This window comes from Hippocampus bargibanti, linkage group LG10, assembly GCF_051943395.1.
Source record: "Hippocampus bargibanti isolate YZ-2025 linkage group LG10, ASM5194339v1, whole genome shotgun sequence".
NCBI lineage: Eukaryota > Metazoa > Chordata > Actinopteri > Syngnathiformes > Syngnathidae > Hippocampus > Hippocampus bargibanti.
This window is the reverse complement of record NC_142743.1, coordinates 18,258,034-18,273,585: the sequence shown is the minus strand read 5'-3', so window position 1 is coordinate 18,273,585 and position 15,552 is coordinate 18,258,034. Positions and strand designations below refer to the sequence as shown.

The 15,552-nt window shown below is 42.2% G+C and overlaps 1 protein-coding gene across 3 annotated transcripts in view; it reads right to left on the bottom strand.

The window, feature by feature from the left end:
* Nucleotides 1-1,139: 1,139 nt before the first annotated feature.
* Nucleotides 1,140-15,552, bottom strand: part of atf7ip (activating transcription factor 7 interacting protein) — a 34,797-nt gene continuing 20,384 nt past the window's right edge. For 2 of the 3 annotated variants that reach the window (XM_089006134.1, XM_089006132.1), the window contains exons 5-13: nt 14,789-14,926; nt 14,598-14,669; nt 14,435-14,526; nt 8,649-8,716; nt 5,441-6,097; nt 3,539-3,640; nt 3,384-3,458; nt 3,177-3,256; nt 1,140-2,034 (exon numbers count right to left, since the gene is read on the bottom strand). In XM_089006134.1, coding sequence (XP_088862260.1) covers nt 1,576-2,034; nt 3,177-3,256; nt 3,384-3,458; nt 3,539-3,640; nt 5,441-6,097; nt 8,649-8,716; nt 14,435-14,526; nt 14,598-14,669; nt 14,789-14,926 — 1,743 coding nt within the window. In that variant the 3' untranslated portion in view covers nt 1,140-1,575. Of the gene's footprint in view, nt 2,035-3,176; nt 3,257-3,383; nt 3,459-3,538; nt 3,641-5,440; nt 6,098-8,648; nt 8,717-10,200; nt 10,249-14,434; nt 14,527-14,597; nt 14,670-14,788; nt 14,927-15,552 lie in introns of all 3 variants that reach the window. The other variant, XM_089006135.1, reaches the window with a different exon arrangement.

Sequence of the window (15,552 nt, the reverse complement as noted above, 5' to 3'; positions counted from 1 at the left end):
TATTTTTTTCCAACACACTTGAGGGTTTTGAGATCTTATCTTTGTTCAGCTGAATGTTATTTCGCCTATTTTTTCAATTAAACACTTTCTAGGTTATTTAAGAACATTTATCATGGTCTTATTTTTTTACTGTACAGTGATACCTCAGCTCACGAACTTAATTGGTTTCCAGAAAGTGTGTGTAAGGCGAAAAGTTCATCGGCCGAACATTTCCCATAAGAACCCATTAAAAATTATAATAATCCGTTCCCAAGTCCCCGTAAAACACAATTTTCTACTAAATAATCCTTAAAACTACACAAAATATGCCGTTTTTATGTATAACAAATGTGCTATTGTATTGTAATTAAAGAAATAAACTGTACGGTATAATAAAGTCGATTTATTAACCTTTGTGATGGTCGATGTAGTTGCCTCTTGATGATAACAGAGTGAAGTTGCTGTGCTTTCTCGGCAATAATACCCTCACTCACACTGTCCCCTGCTAACTGCTTTTCATTAATCCATATCAACAGAAGTTTTTCAACCTCTTTTATTGACTTAGACCGTTGCTTAGACAGCACAGAAAGACCCATAGCCACACGTAGCAATGGTCGACTTAGCATACTAGTACTGGGTCGCTAAATCACACAAACGCACACCTCATTCGTGTTTTTCAATGATCGTCTTCTGCTCGACCGTCATTTTCTTTTGTGTCCTCTTCGGCTTAAGACGAGCCTGTGGTGGAGTCTTTTTCGTTCCCATGATGGCAAAAGTACTCCACTGGATAACAAACCACACCAGCACTCAAAGAAAGGGGGTGATGAAAACTAGACCACCACCCACCGTGGCGCTGTTCGACCGTGTGGTTTGGTGTTCATCCGCCAAAAACTAGTCCGCCAACCACCGTGGCGCTGTGTGGTTTAGTTCGTCCGCCAAAAACTAGTTCGTCAGCCAAGACTATACGCTAGCGAATTTAATGTCCGTGAGGCGAAATGTTCGTGAGCTAAAGCGTTCGTAAGATCAGGTGTCACTGTAAACTTTCCTCTGAACAGGGAGTGTATACCTTTTGCACTCATTGTGCAGTTTAAAGGTTCGTTAAAGGACAAAGCACTTATAAATAATAGCCATCAAAAAATGCCTACAAATAAAGCAAGGAGCAGCTTTAATAAAACATTTTATTTCCTTTGTCACAAGTCTGGTTACCAGACAAAATTTACAAAAGTTATCATTCAGTTCCTACCACACATATACATTTTTGTGCAATTCTGTTGACAGGACAGTCTGGGCATGATGTCTCCAGTCAAGCAAACAACACCTGGATGACGCACATGAGCAAATAACATAAATTATCTGACATGGACCATGAGAAGGTGGAGTAGTTGACTTATATACAACAGTATCAAGAATGAAAAGTACATCAAATACGTCAACCACTGAACCATAACCATCTGCTGCTTCAGCTTTCCAGGACAGTCGGCTGACAAGTATTTACAGATACTCTATGCCAACAATGCACAATATTTGGAGCTCCTAAGACATACATTGCCTAAAAGAAGTAACGAACAGTCAAATACAAATTATTGTTGCAGGTGTTCAATTTGAGCTGGGATTGATGACATTTGTGCACTGCGGTTCGCAGAAGGAGCCAAAGCGCCCGTAGATGTCTTTGGCTCGAACTGCAAAATGATACGTGGACCCAGACTGGAACTGGGTCAGGGTGCAGGCCATAGGCAAAGGAAGGGCTTTGACCTCCCCGATTTTCTTCCAGTGCTGCTGACTTGAATTGCTGTTTGAGTTGTCTTGGTGGTAGGCATACAGGTGATAGCTGTCAACAGCCGCGCAAGAATGATCCGTTTCGGACACGCACCAAGACAGCACGATGCCGCTTTGACTCGGCACCAGCTTGAGCTGAGGTTGCTGAGGAGGCGAGGTCCGCTGAGCATCTGGTGGTAGGCCAATGGGAACGGGTGCAATAGGGAGTGCGGGTAGTGTTATGCTGGAGCCCCGGGATGGTGTCGTCGTCGAAGAAGCACGGATTAGCACTGAATTATCCTACAAGACAAAAATGTTACGTAAGAACCTGACGGGGTTATGATTAGCCAGTTGGTCTTGAAGGTGGAGACATTTGTTTAATGTAAAAAAGAAAAAAAAAACAGTGGATTTAAGTGTACATGACATCCTTTTTTTTCAGAACATTGCAGGTACAGCGATACCTCGGTTTACGAACCCCTTGGCTTACGAACTTTTCGGTTTACAAACGTTAAATTTATGAAAATTTTACCTTGGCATATGACCTATTTTTCAGGACACACACGGAGCTGATGTGTCGTTCGCGAACGAGCCCGTTCTCCTAACAAGAAAATGGCAGCAGACTGTTTTGGTCCTCTATTCCCCGCCCCCAGTCTGCGGTTAAAGCTACGTGATTGGTCAAGAACGCAGCAGTGAGGGGGTGGGGGTTACAGACAGAGAGGGAGTGAGGCCGTTCTCCCCCCCAAAAAAATGGCGTCTTTGGTTAAAGCCACGTGATTGGTCAAGAACACAGCAGTGAGATGGGGGGGGGGGGTTAAACATTTAAGAGACAGGCAGACAAAAGAGAGTGAGAAAAGACACACACACACACAAACACACACACACACACACACAAAAGGGAGACGACAGAGCTTCCCAAAAGTGAAAAAAATAAGCGAAATGGTGAGAAAATTGATAGAAAACAGTGGAATTTGGACTCGTTTCAACTTTGACAGTTCAAAAGCAGAGTGTAGACTGGAAGGTTAAAATATCCCACCAATCAGGCTGCACAAATAACCCACATAAGCCATCTGTACACTTGATGCAAAAAGCTATCAACCCAGCTAAACAGAACACAATTGGTGAGGAACTAGGTAAAATTATCGCAGAGAAAGCACCTCCAAGGGATCATTCCTCAAGATGGTGAAGGAAGCCTACGTTCCGTAGAAACAGGCTTCCGTAGAAACGTAGAAAATGATGTTTTATGGGGACCTGGGAACGGATTATTCTCATTTTAATGGTTTCCTATGGGAAATTAATTTTTGGGATACACTTCTCTGTCTGGGAATCAATTAAGTTCGTAACCCAAGGTATCACTGTATAAAATTGTCAGTGGACTTTGACATGAATCCGTACAAATTTACGGAAGCGTAACACGGAAAAAAAATGCAGTTCTAAATTCTCACCAGTTGGGGGCGATTTTGCACTGGCGTAGTATTGTTGGATGCATTCTGACTGCTTTGTGGGGAAGACCTGGCTCCTGAGCCTGAGGGGAGAGAACATGAATACCATAAAACGTTAAGTCTCCCGATTTGGTCCGGAGACTCCCTAAAAAGACCCTCTAAAAAGTGAACCCCCTAAAAAGGGGGTTCACTGTAACATAAAGGGCTTACCACTTGGAACACTGACTGGATGTGGACGCTGGGTCAGCGAAGGACTTGAAACAGTAGCCGCCTTCACTCCTGTCACTGAGAAGCAGAAAAGAAACCGTGAGGAATAAAGTTCTTGGATAGAAAATGACTCAAGATCAGAGCCTTATCACTCTTACCCAGGACATCATCATCATCCTCAGTCAGATCAATGACAGGACCTTTTGGAGGCGCTACTGGAGTGGCTGCTTTGGATGGAGTGGTTCCTGTGGCTTGGTTGTCTACAAGGAGAAAATTTAAAAAAAAAACATTCAGAAAATGATACAAGCGACAAAAATGTCACAAATAGTTTATCCTCAAATAATGATGCTATCATTGAAATGTTCTTTTTTTTATTGTTTTATTTATTCTTCATTCTGTGTGAAATGTATGCCTGTTAGCAGAATGCTATTTTGGTGAATTGTGAAAATAGGTTTAATGCTTTGGTCCAAAATATCAACCCACTGAATGAAACGTGCAAAAATTCGACTGTTTCTCTCTCCCAACAGGTCAAGAGCCTGGGTGTCATCCTTCACAGCACACTATCATTCCACTCCCATATAAATAACTTAACTCGATCTGCGTACTTCCACCTACGCAATATCAATCGTCTTCGCCCGCCCGTCTCTCACCCCTCACACCACTGCTATCCTTGTTCATAGTCTTTTCACCTCCCGGATTGACTATTCCAATTCACTTCTCCTTGGTGTCCCTCCGAAACCTCTCCACAAACTTCAACTCGTCCAGAATTCTTCAGCCCGGATCATCACCAGAACCTCATCCTTTCACCACATCATCCATGAGCTTCACTGGCTCCCAGTCAAATATAGAATCAACTTTAAAATTCTTCTTTAAACATTTAAAGCAATCCATAACCTTGCCCCCCCATACCTATCTGACCTTCTCCAAATTTCTATTCCCTCTCATTCCCTCAGATCCTCTTCCTCCCTCCACCTCTGTGTAACCCCCCCCCCCCCCTGCCCGTCTCAGCACGATGGAGGACAGAGCTTTCAGCTGCCCTGCCCCCAAACTCTGGAACTCACTTCCTCCCAACATTCGTAACATCGATTCTCTTCCGATCTTTAAATCCCATCTCAAAACCCACCTATTTAAAATTGCATTTTCTGTGTACCTCTATCTCTTATTTTCTATTTATAATTGTATTTTATTTATTATTGTATCTATGCTTGTCTGTGACTGGAAAATGTCCTTGAGAGCTTTGAAAGGCGCTTAAAACAAAATGTATTATTATTATAAAAAATGTGTTCGCTCCAATTCCAGGGTTTTTGTCATTGCCATTTGAATTCTGGGACCCACAGAATATTGAGTTTTAGGATTACATAAATATTCAATGCAGCGTAAGAAACCTTTGAATTTCTTCTTTCATTAGGGAAGAAAGAGTTAATTTCTAAGTTAAATTGGTCTGGAGTTAGATGATCTTGAAATGAGGGTGGCTGTCCAAAATACAATGCAATACATACATATTGGTTAATGTAATAATAATACATTTCATTTATAAGCGCCTTTCAAAACTCAAGGTCACCATACAGTCACACGATCAGTTTTTCTGTGGGTGAGCAGCGGCAGCCACACGCGCTAGCGTTCACTCAACACGGAATGTAGCGCGCTTTAACAAACAGCTGAAACTGGACCAAAGCACAAACATGGAAAAAGGGGAAATGCTGCCCCCTTGTGGAAGGGAAAAACAAAACCCGAACAAATTCAGGAAGGGCGGTCTGTCATATTTTCAATTCCCTGAATAAATTTGTGAATGGCGGTGAATGAGTTAAAAAAACATATGATGCCAAAAAGTCATCTCCACAAAAGATCTTTCCAAGTGGCAAATAGTGTTAAAAAGGCCTTTGGGTTTTCTAATGAGTTGGCTGAATCAAAGACGTTTTATTTTTTCTCTTTCCCCCAAGAAATAGACAGTACCGTCCAATAATCCTTTCCATGACCAAGGGCGCAACTCAATCCGACTTCCTTAGCAAACACGTTTTCCTCATCGAAATGTATAAAAAGAAGAACTAAAAACACTGCACCTGTTTTGGATGTCAAGGATGTCCCCTGTGGTGGTCCTGGAGCTGCTGAACCAGTCGCTGCCGGACCAGATGTCGTCGACACGGAGGCAGTCGACATGGCTCCGGCGACAGACACAGTCGAAAGAATAGCCCTGGCTGGGGTCACAGAGACTCCGGCATTGGGTGTAGTTATCCCCCCGGCCCCGCCTTGGTATACGGCTCGGCTAAGCGCGAGCTGTCCCGAAGACACCTGGCTCGGAGGAGCCTGGAGTGCTGGCACAGTGATCGGGGTTGGAATAGAACCAGCAACTGTGGTCGTGACAGGAGTGGGCTTGAAGATGAAAGTCGTCGTGGTACCAGTGGTTTTGGGCTTAGTGAGCGCACCCGCCGTCGGCAGGGAGGAAACGGGGAAGTTGACCAGTGTTCCCCCTTGGCCATTAGTCATTGATACGGGCAGCTGTATGATGAGTGGCTGACCAGTCATCACGCCACCGGCAGGCGCAGTCTTCAGCAACAAGGTGCCTGTCGGACTCTGAGTGGTGATGCCGGTAGCCAAGGTGGAGACGGCGTTGGAGGAAGGGGTGATCAGTTTGATTATGGAGGCCTGGGAAACTGCTGGGAAACTACCACTGGCTGTTGTAGTGGAGACGGGGGTTGGAACGAGTGGGCTGGATTTTGCTAAGGGGAGAGAAAGATACAACCAGCAAACCGTTAGAACAACTGTCGATAAAACCTGTTCAATTCCTGACATTCGCTCTTGGGTGTGATACATTTGTGTAAGCTCTCAGTCGTACAGGAGCGGTCCATCGATGAAAAGGTTTCTTCAGCCGTCATCCATACTTCTTTGAAGGGGTTGGACGTTTGGCTCCTCATCCGAAGAGCTTTGTCAGCGAAATAAAGTTGTGCTGGTACCACTGGCCCTATATATATCCCAAATGAACACGCAGCTCCCCTCTCTCTCCTGGCAAATTGGCGTTTTCGTGTTTATTATGTTTGTTAAAGTCATTATAAGTCCCTTGCACGCTGGGTCCGAGAAGGCAGTAATTTCATCTGTCCTGTATGTCATACATATTAGCATAATTGACAATAAAGCTGACTTTGACTAATGGACAGAGGTGGAGATGCCAGACCTGTACTCTGATAGGTCCCTGATCTAAGGTTGGGGGAGCAGTGGACGACTCCCTGAAGCTAATCCGATGACTTCTTTTGTCTGTCTGATGACCTCTAATGTTCTATACCTGGCTCCGATTGCCCCTATTAGCCCTGGTATCACCTCATCTGCATGACTAAGCCTACGTGGTAACGACCTAAGAAGTCTGTAATGCACGGTCTAAATTAAACCTCAAATGGCGATTTAGTGAAGGGTTATGCTGTTTGACAAAAATTGCTTCTTTAGTTCACTGACCAAGCTCTTTGGATGAGGAGCGAAACGTCCGACACCTTCAAAGAAGTACAGGTGACGGCTGAAGAAATCTTTTCATCTTGGGTGAGATGGATTTTTCGAATTTAAATGGGATTAGATTGATGGAAAAGCGTATGTGTAGGTTCTCAGTTGTACATGAGGGGTCCATCGAGGAAAAGGTTGACGGGGTTTAAGAAACCTTTGCCTCAATTGATGGCAAAGGGATGAAAACACAGCTTCATTTTTGAGCAGTAAGTCATTGCATCAAAATTTGGGTAACAGTGAATTGATGCTACTGTGTAACATAATAAAGTCCCCTTTGTTGAAAAATGAATAAACTAACTTGATCAGAACATTGCAGTGGAAAAGTCAAATGGTGTGTGTTCAAATGCCTTTCTATCAATATGAATATGAATATGATTAAAAATGTTTTATTTATTCAATACAATTGTTCAATTCAAAATGTGAAAGATACTGACACTGTCCTCACAAAAATGGCAGGGTGAGATCTTCGTTTTTGTTGTATACTCAAGACATTTGGGTTTCAGATCAAAATTAATTAATTCAACTAAATCTGCTTTGATTCTATCGGTGGTTGCTTGTTAATTGGATTGCTCCAGAAATTAAAACTGTAATTAAAAAGTAATCATGGGTGTTTGTTAAAGGACAATTGACACCTCCGGACAAATTGTGTCCATAATTTGTAAAATCACTTCAAATAACTTCTACTGAGCGTATTTTACAAAGATTCCACTACATATAGCTATATTTTACGCATTAAGACTCGCGCTGAATATTCAGGAAGTCTTGTTTTTGAGTTGATGAGGATGCCTGACGTGACGTCACTGAAGGAACGCCCACACAATGCACTTTGTGTACTTTGTTTGGTCTGAAAACTTCGTGGTGATGGCGAAATTAGAAGGAAAACAGAAATAATGCGATGGTGAATCGTTGTGTCCTGCACCAAGACTACTATTTCATACTAGTTGACACACAATCCCAGCAGACAAATCAGCCCATTTCCAACGGAGCTTGGGCGCCATCTTGTGTATTTTCTGGGCTGCTACATTGGAGTCCTGACGGCTCGAATTGATGTGGAAGGACTTCTTTAATCGATTGCTCTTCAGAACTATTTGAATCATATTCATAACTGGATGAGTAATAAGAAAGCATCTTCTCCGAATCTGAAGCTATTGTTTTGAATTTAAAGCAAGACAAGACGTCCTGGCGTGATGTCACGAACAAGGAGGCGGGACCTTCTGAAACTTGCTATCTCGAGGTCATTTTGAAGTACTTTTGGGACACTAACTCATTTTTCTTGGTGTTTTGCATTTGACTAAAAATATCAGCCTGCATATTTTGGGTATTTTAGATGCTATAAAACGTTTTTCTGACGTCAGTTAGGAAACAAAAAAATGCTGTTGGTTGTCCTTTAAAGTTATGTCATATGACTTTTCAATTATTGAAGCATATATTTCAGCCTCCATCTAATTTATTGAGGCACAATATGTAAACACGTTATTTTTATCAAAGGACATTTGTTCTTTAAGTACAGACACTCCCCTACTTAAGAACATTCGAGTTATGAACAACGGTACATACGAAAGGTTTGTAGTAACGTGTAGAATTCTCTCTGGTTGTACATGTACATATCTTTATAGAGCATATAATTTATTAAATGTTTAGTTTTCAGTACAAATACAGGTTACTTTATACGAGCCTTAAACATACTTAAATGGACCTTAAACATGCATTCCATACAAAATAAAACAATGAAGCAACTTACGAACGAATTCACTTTACGAACGACCGAAGGGTGCAACTCACCAGCAGTGTGAGGTAAAGTGACAGCTGTCGTTGGGATCTGCTTCACCTCAATGGGTGCCCGGATTGGCCTGTTTAGAAAGATTTTAGGCTTAGACTTGATCGGCCTCAAAGTAACCAAGCTGCCAACATCAGGAACAACTGACTATGATTTATTCATTTCAGTCTTTATTTTGCCATCTTCAAAGAACTTGATTCAACAGCTTGATTCTTAAAACTAAAGCAAACACTGTCATTGTCGCTCTTACGTTGGGTAAGTCAGGTTTGTATTTTCAACTGCTCTGACAGTTACATAAATACAGTAAAGTCTCGTTATATCGATATTCAAGGGAGTCCAAAAAATTATCGCTATAACCGGGAATATCGATATATCCGACCCTGTTTGCATGTAATTTTCTCCGCGCGTGCATAGAAATAGTATCGATATAACCGGGACTATCGATATATCCGATATCGATATAACGAGACTTTACTGTAATTAACTCATTCACTGCCAGACAATGGGCAAAAATGTGGCCACTCCAGTGTGAGGGTTTTTGTCATTGTCACTTCAATTCTACGACCCACAGAATAGAGTTTTAGAACTACATAAACAATCAATACAGCGTTAGACCCTCTTCTTTCTTCAGGAAAAAAAATCCTAAGGTTTATGGGTCTGGAGTTATCTGAGCTTGAAATGGGGCCGTTTGTACAAAATACAATACAATTCATACAAATTGATTTATATAGCGCTTGAACAACAGCTGAAGCTGTAACAAAGCAATAACATGGAAAAAAGGCAAATGCTGCGCCCTCGTGGAAGGGAAAAAACATTGCCAGAGTTCTGACCAGCGCTTTCGGGAATGGCGCACCACGTCAGACTTTTCAATTCGGGAATGGCAGCGAATGAGTTAAGTCGGAATCAGCAAAGATTCAGAGCGCTTTAAATGTGAAATATTTTTTTCTCTCGAACATTTGTTGACAATCTAGTAATATGACACAACCGTCGTACTTGCAACACTGACAATTGTCCCAGAATGCTTCCGTTGCTTTGGGTCATGGCTTTTGAAATACATTGCCGTTTCTTTGATCAAATTTATCGAAGAAATCGGATTTCCTCTTCACGAACAGGATGTCATCGATAAGGTCACGAATCTCTCCCCAGCAGCCATTGGGCAGGCCAGGGAATCTCCGCTCAATATACTTCCTCATAGTCCTCCTTAAGTTCCTGGGCAGTGCTTTCTGTCCCGATACACCCACATAGTTGACCTTTTTCACCCACTGGAGGTAAATTCCGTAAGGGACGAAGTACCGAAATATGTAAGAGGCGTAACGATCAGGCCGGCGAGCGTCCGTGTTTTTTTGGGAGTTGTGGTACAAAACTTTCTCCAAGTGGGCAGGCAGTGGACGGAGATTAATGTCCGCTTTGCATTTTCCTTTAGTGCATTCGGCCAGATATTTTGCCATGGAAGTGTGGCGTGGTATTTTTTTTCCTTCTGTCTGCCCCTTTTCTTCTGTTCCCTTCTCCTTCTTGCCACAGTGCGCAGGAGTCTTCCCGTCATTGAGCGCCACTTGCTGTCTGGGTGTCTCGGACTGGGACTCTACCGCCTGCCGACGGAGCGCGCTGTTGGGAGGAGAGGTGCAGTTGTAACTACACTCTGGACGGCCCGGGGAAAGGCTTCAGGCGTGATATTGTAGAACGTCACAAGACTCAGGACCAGGACCCAAGCAGGTGTCTCATACAGACCTGGACAAATGTGTCCGAACCAGTCTGACGAAATGTTTACGTTCAAGCTGATCCCGATAAACTGAAGACATGGCGCATGGAATGGTACAGATTTGGTGGAAGAAAGGATGCTTTGGACTGCCCATTTGTGTACAGTTCAGTAATTTACAGATAGCAACCTGGGACAATGTCGACTATTCGCAATATGAACAGCTCAGTCCGGTATTGTCACGTTCATACAAGTCTCCACTGTTTTTTTTATACAAGCAAAAACTACTTACAGTGTGCTCCACGATTTAAAATTTGAGTAAGTATAGGATTTTATTTGTCATTCAATGAAAAGTTCACGGGGAAAAATGTCTTTCAAAATGTAATTGATATACCAATGACATAAATTTAAAGACAAAAAATGCTAAATAGCTGTGAGATTAGCATGTATTTCTATCCAGTAAAGTCTCGTTATATATATATATATATATATATATATATATATTTGGGTCATGGCTTTTGAAATACATTGCCGTATATATCCTGGTGCCCCTTCTCTTTATTACCTACCTTCTTCCTCTTGGCAATATTTTCCGCAATTTTGGCATTCAATTTCACAGCTTCGCGGATGACACCCAACTTTACCTCTCCAGCAAACCCGATGCCTCTCTTCCACCTTCATCCCTTTCACTATGCCCCTTAGAAATTAAATCCTGGTTTTCCCATAACTTTCTCAAGCTTAACAGTGAAAAAACTGAACTTCTCCTTGGTGGTACGAAATCCACCCTTCACAAAGGAAACAGTTTCTCAATCACCATTGACAATTCTACCGTGTCCTCCGCCCTTCAGGTCAAGAGCCTGGGTGTCATCCTCGATAGCTCACTATCTTTTCACTCCCATATATATAACATAACTCGGTCTGCATATTTCCACCTCCGTACTATCAATCATTTCCGTCCCTCGCTCACCCCTCTGCTATTCTTATCCACAGTCTCGTCACCTCCCGCATCAACTCACTTCTCTTCGGTGTCAATCAGAAATTTCTTCATAAACTCCAACTAGTCCAAAATTCTTCAGCCCGGATCATCACTAAAACCCCCTCCTTTCACCACATCACCCCTGTCCTCCAGCAGCTCCACTGGCTCCCTGTTAAACATCGGATCGAATTCAAAATACTTCTGTTTACATTCAAAGCCATCCATAACCTTGCTCCTCCCTTTCTGTCTGACCGACTTCAAATCTCCATTCCCTCTCGGTCCCTCAGGTCCTCATCCTCCCTTCACATCTGTATGCCCTCTGCCCGTCTCACCACGATGGGATGCAGAGCTTTCAACCACTCTACTCCAAAACTCTGGGATTCACTTCCAGCCAACATCCGTAATATTGACTCCCCATTTTCAAATCCCACCTCCAAACCCGTCTGTTTAAAATTGCTTTCCATGTCTAGTTCAATCTGCTATTTTATTATTTATCATTTTACTTATGGTTTTATTGTTGTGTGCTTTGTTTTATTGTAAAATGTCCTTGGGTGTTTTGAAAGGCACTTGAAATTAAATGTATTATTATTATTATTATTCTCGGGAGTCTGAAAAAATATCGATATAACCGGACTATCGATGTATCAGATCATGCGCTGAACTGCATTAAAAGTGGGCAATAAATGGAGGATCTTTAATATGGCATGTAATTTTCTCCTTGAGTTCATGGATTGTGTATCTAGCATGCTTTTGTACTCTAGTGAAGTGAAAAATAAACTTATGCATGAAATAAAAATGTCTTTACACTTTTTTAATGACTATTTCATTCAACCAATGCAAAATCCTCACACTTCAGCAGACAAAACCATAAACATTGTTGCAAAAAAAATGATTGCAGAAAACCACGAACGCCAGCATGTACATATGAGAAACAGTGATTATCGCAAGCGATAAAAAGATATCTGAATACAACATGTGTATGGAAAACAAAAACTGCAACGTTTACATTACTTATTCTGCAACAATGCAAACAAATCTTCCATCTTCTTCTGCTTCCCCTTTTCACCGTCATTATTGTTTAACATTTCTAAACAATCGACAAGTAAACTCGTAAGTCCATAACACTTTGTAACGCTTTTGTCTTCATTGGAATAGGTGTGTATGCTATGTCAGTTGGTTCTTCATCCTCATCATCCTCGTCATTCTGAGAATCTTCTGGAGCATATTTAGCTTGAATTTTTCTGCTGCGATGTCTGCATCTGACGAGCTTCGAAATGTCGCAATGTCATTATCAACTGCAACATACGAAGCAATGTCGGAGACTTTTGGCTTTGCAGCCAACACTGCAAGAGGAATGTCTTCTTCATCCTCTTCATCAGCTGCAGTTGTTTCTTCACTGCTTTGTTCAACTTTGCAGTGACGGAAGCAGTTCTTGATGGTTATTTTCGGACACTATGCTCCATGCTCTGGAAATTGCCCTAATGGCATCCAAAACAGTCCATTCTAGCCCTTTCCCCTTTTCCATCGCTTTCATGACACCCTCTTGTAAAAATATTGTTCTGTAGTGGACTGAGATTTTGAATGATTCCCTGGTCCATGGGCTGCATATGGCTTGTGGTGTTCGGTGGCAAAAACACCACCTCGATGCATTTCAGGTCGTAGCTGTCTGGATTGGGATGGGCTGGACAGTTGTCGATAACCAAGCATATTTTCCTCTTCTCACGTCTGAGCTTCTTATCCCAGCTTTGAAGCCATTCATTGAAAATGTCTGACGTCATCCAAGCGCATTGTTTGCTTAGTAGGTGACCGGCAAACTCTTCACGCCACTGAAGCACCTTGGTTTGTTTGCTTTCCCTATAACAATGACTTTTAACTTATTGGTACCCATCATGTTTGCGCACGGCATGCTTGTAAGTCTTTCCTTGGAACGTTTACCCTCGCGGCAATCTTCATCTCGGTAGACAAGATTTGTCTGGCAACAACAACAAATCAGTTTTGTCATCGTTGTAGATGTCGTCGGGTTTGTAATCCCCCAGCAGTTCTTGCAGTTCATTCGTGCACTTGCTTCTGATCCCACTGTCTTGGACTCTCCCATTAATTTTGCTTAGCTTCAGATTCTTCCGTTCTTTGAACCGATTTAACCAGCCTTTGGAGCATTTGAAGTCATCATGGCCCAATTCTTTTGCTAGCGTTTCTGCCTGGGTCTGCAGCATCAGTCCTGATACAGGGATGTTATGGTTCCTCGCTTGCCTGATCCAGGAATCCACCGCGTCCTCAACATCAGGGCGTGCTGCCTTTCTCATCCTCTTTGATGCAGGGCTGAATTCCAACTCTTCGTATGCTGTCTTTATTTTATCTTTACTCTTCAACCATGTTGATAAAGTATTCTGCGGCACGTCGAAGTCTTTCGCAATGGAGGATTTGCTTCTTGTTGGATTCTCCTCCACAGCCACTATTGCCTTGTACTTCGTTTCGATATCACAATTCTTACGTTTCCCCGTGGTTGAAATTGGTGTTGAACAACTGTATATGAGAAGACTATGTTTCAGATGCTATTGCAGCAGTAATGAAAGATGTGAGCTCTGCTACACCGTTTTTATAGTGCTCGAGGATTACAGTGCAAGACACGAAAGCTGGTCACGTGACCAACGGTGTTATTCGAAAATCAAACAATATGCCGTTTACAGATTTCGCTAATGGTGGTATTGAAATCCTTGAGTAAATATTGATTCAGCTTTAAGAAGCTTTTGTATCGATATAAGCAGACAAAATTGGCTGGCGGGAGATGAAAAGGGCATCACAGTAACCGCATTATGGTACTAACCGGAACTAATTATATCATAAAACACTAGAAATTTGCCAGGAAATGAAAATAGTATCGGAATAAGCAGTACTATTGATATAACGAGACTTTACTGTACAAGCAAACACTATTTACGGTTTGCTCCACAATTTCAAATTTGAGTTATTATAGGATTTTGTCATTCAATGCAAAAGTTCACGGGGGAAAAATGTCTTTCAAAATGTAATTGATATACGAACGACATAAATTCAAAGACAAAAAACAATTCTAAATAACTGTCAGAGATTAGCATGTATTCTAAATATGGATATTTTACCGTTGAACTTGAGGAGTGTTCACAACCGGTGTTGTCTTGGCGGCAGTAGTAACAGCAGAGGCGGCAGGATTAACGGTCGAAGCAGCAAGTGACTACAGAAATTTAGACAGCTCATCATTAGCTTAACAGGTCCAAAAGTTGGAGGATCAAAGCGATAGCTTACCTCCTGTTTCCTTTTATTCTCGGACGCCTGATTGGCTTCTCCGAACTTCTTTGACAGTTGAGCTATTTTGGCCTGGGAAATAGGAAGAGAAGCTTTATATTTGCAAAAATCACACCTGTTCATATTAGTTGCAGTTGACAATAATTGAGAACTACTGGTTTATTTATATCAATCGGTTATCTTGGACTTACTTGGAGACTATGAATGACCACTTGGTGCTTTTTGGTACAGTCAATCTTGTCAACTCTGCCCTTCAACTCCTGGAAACCTTTCTCAAAAATTGTCATCTCAAGGTCCCTCAACCGGTCACATACTAACTGCTGGACAATCTAAGAAAGCAGATCAATTAAAGCTTACTTTGAAAGGTAATACTTAACAGTGCTCTTGAAAGGTCGACAAAACAGCTCCAAATACAGACGCTCACCACGTTACGAACGAGATATGTTCCGAGCGGTCATTCATCAGGTGAATTTGATCGTAAGTAGCTTCAGTGCTATATTTTGGATGGAATGTATGTTTATGTCAAACACTGAAGGGGAAGTATAAAACAAAGACGCTCGAACAGTCGTAAAAAAAATGTCACCTATTGTACTATAATGACATATATCCTATATAGCCATTACCAAAGCTGCTGGCACGTAATTAGTGAATTTCGTGCTAGCATCCATTACTTTTTGCTCAGCATTGCGCCCTCTTGGAGCGTCAACTGGGAAGAGGGATTTCCTCCCCGCCAACATACTCTACGCAGCCAATCGTAAGCGAGCTCGGCGGATTGGGACCTGAACTCGTTGGCAACACTTGCGCAGAGCCAGGCGCTGATTGGACAGCCTTGGTGTCCGTCGCGTAAACATCCAGTCCTTGAAACCTCTAATGTGTCTGTGTGCGTGCATGCTTGTGAAGCACAGTACGCAGCCAATTGCAAGCGAGCACGGATGGAAAAAGGCGCGCAATACAA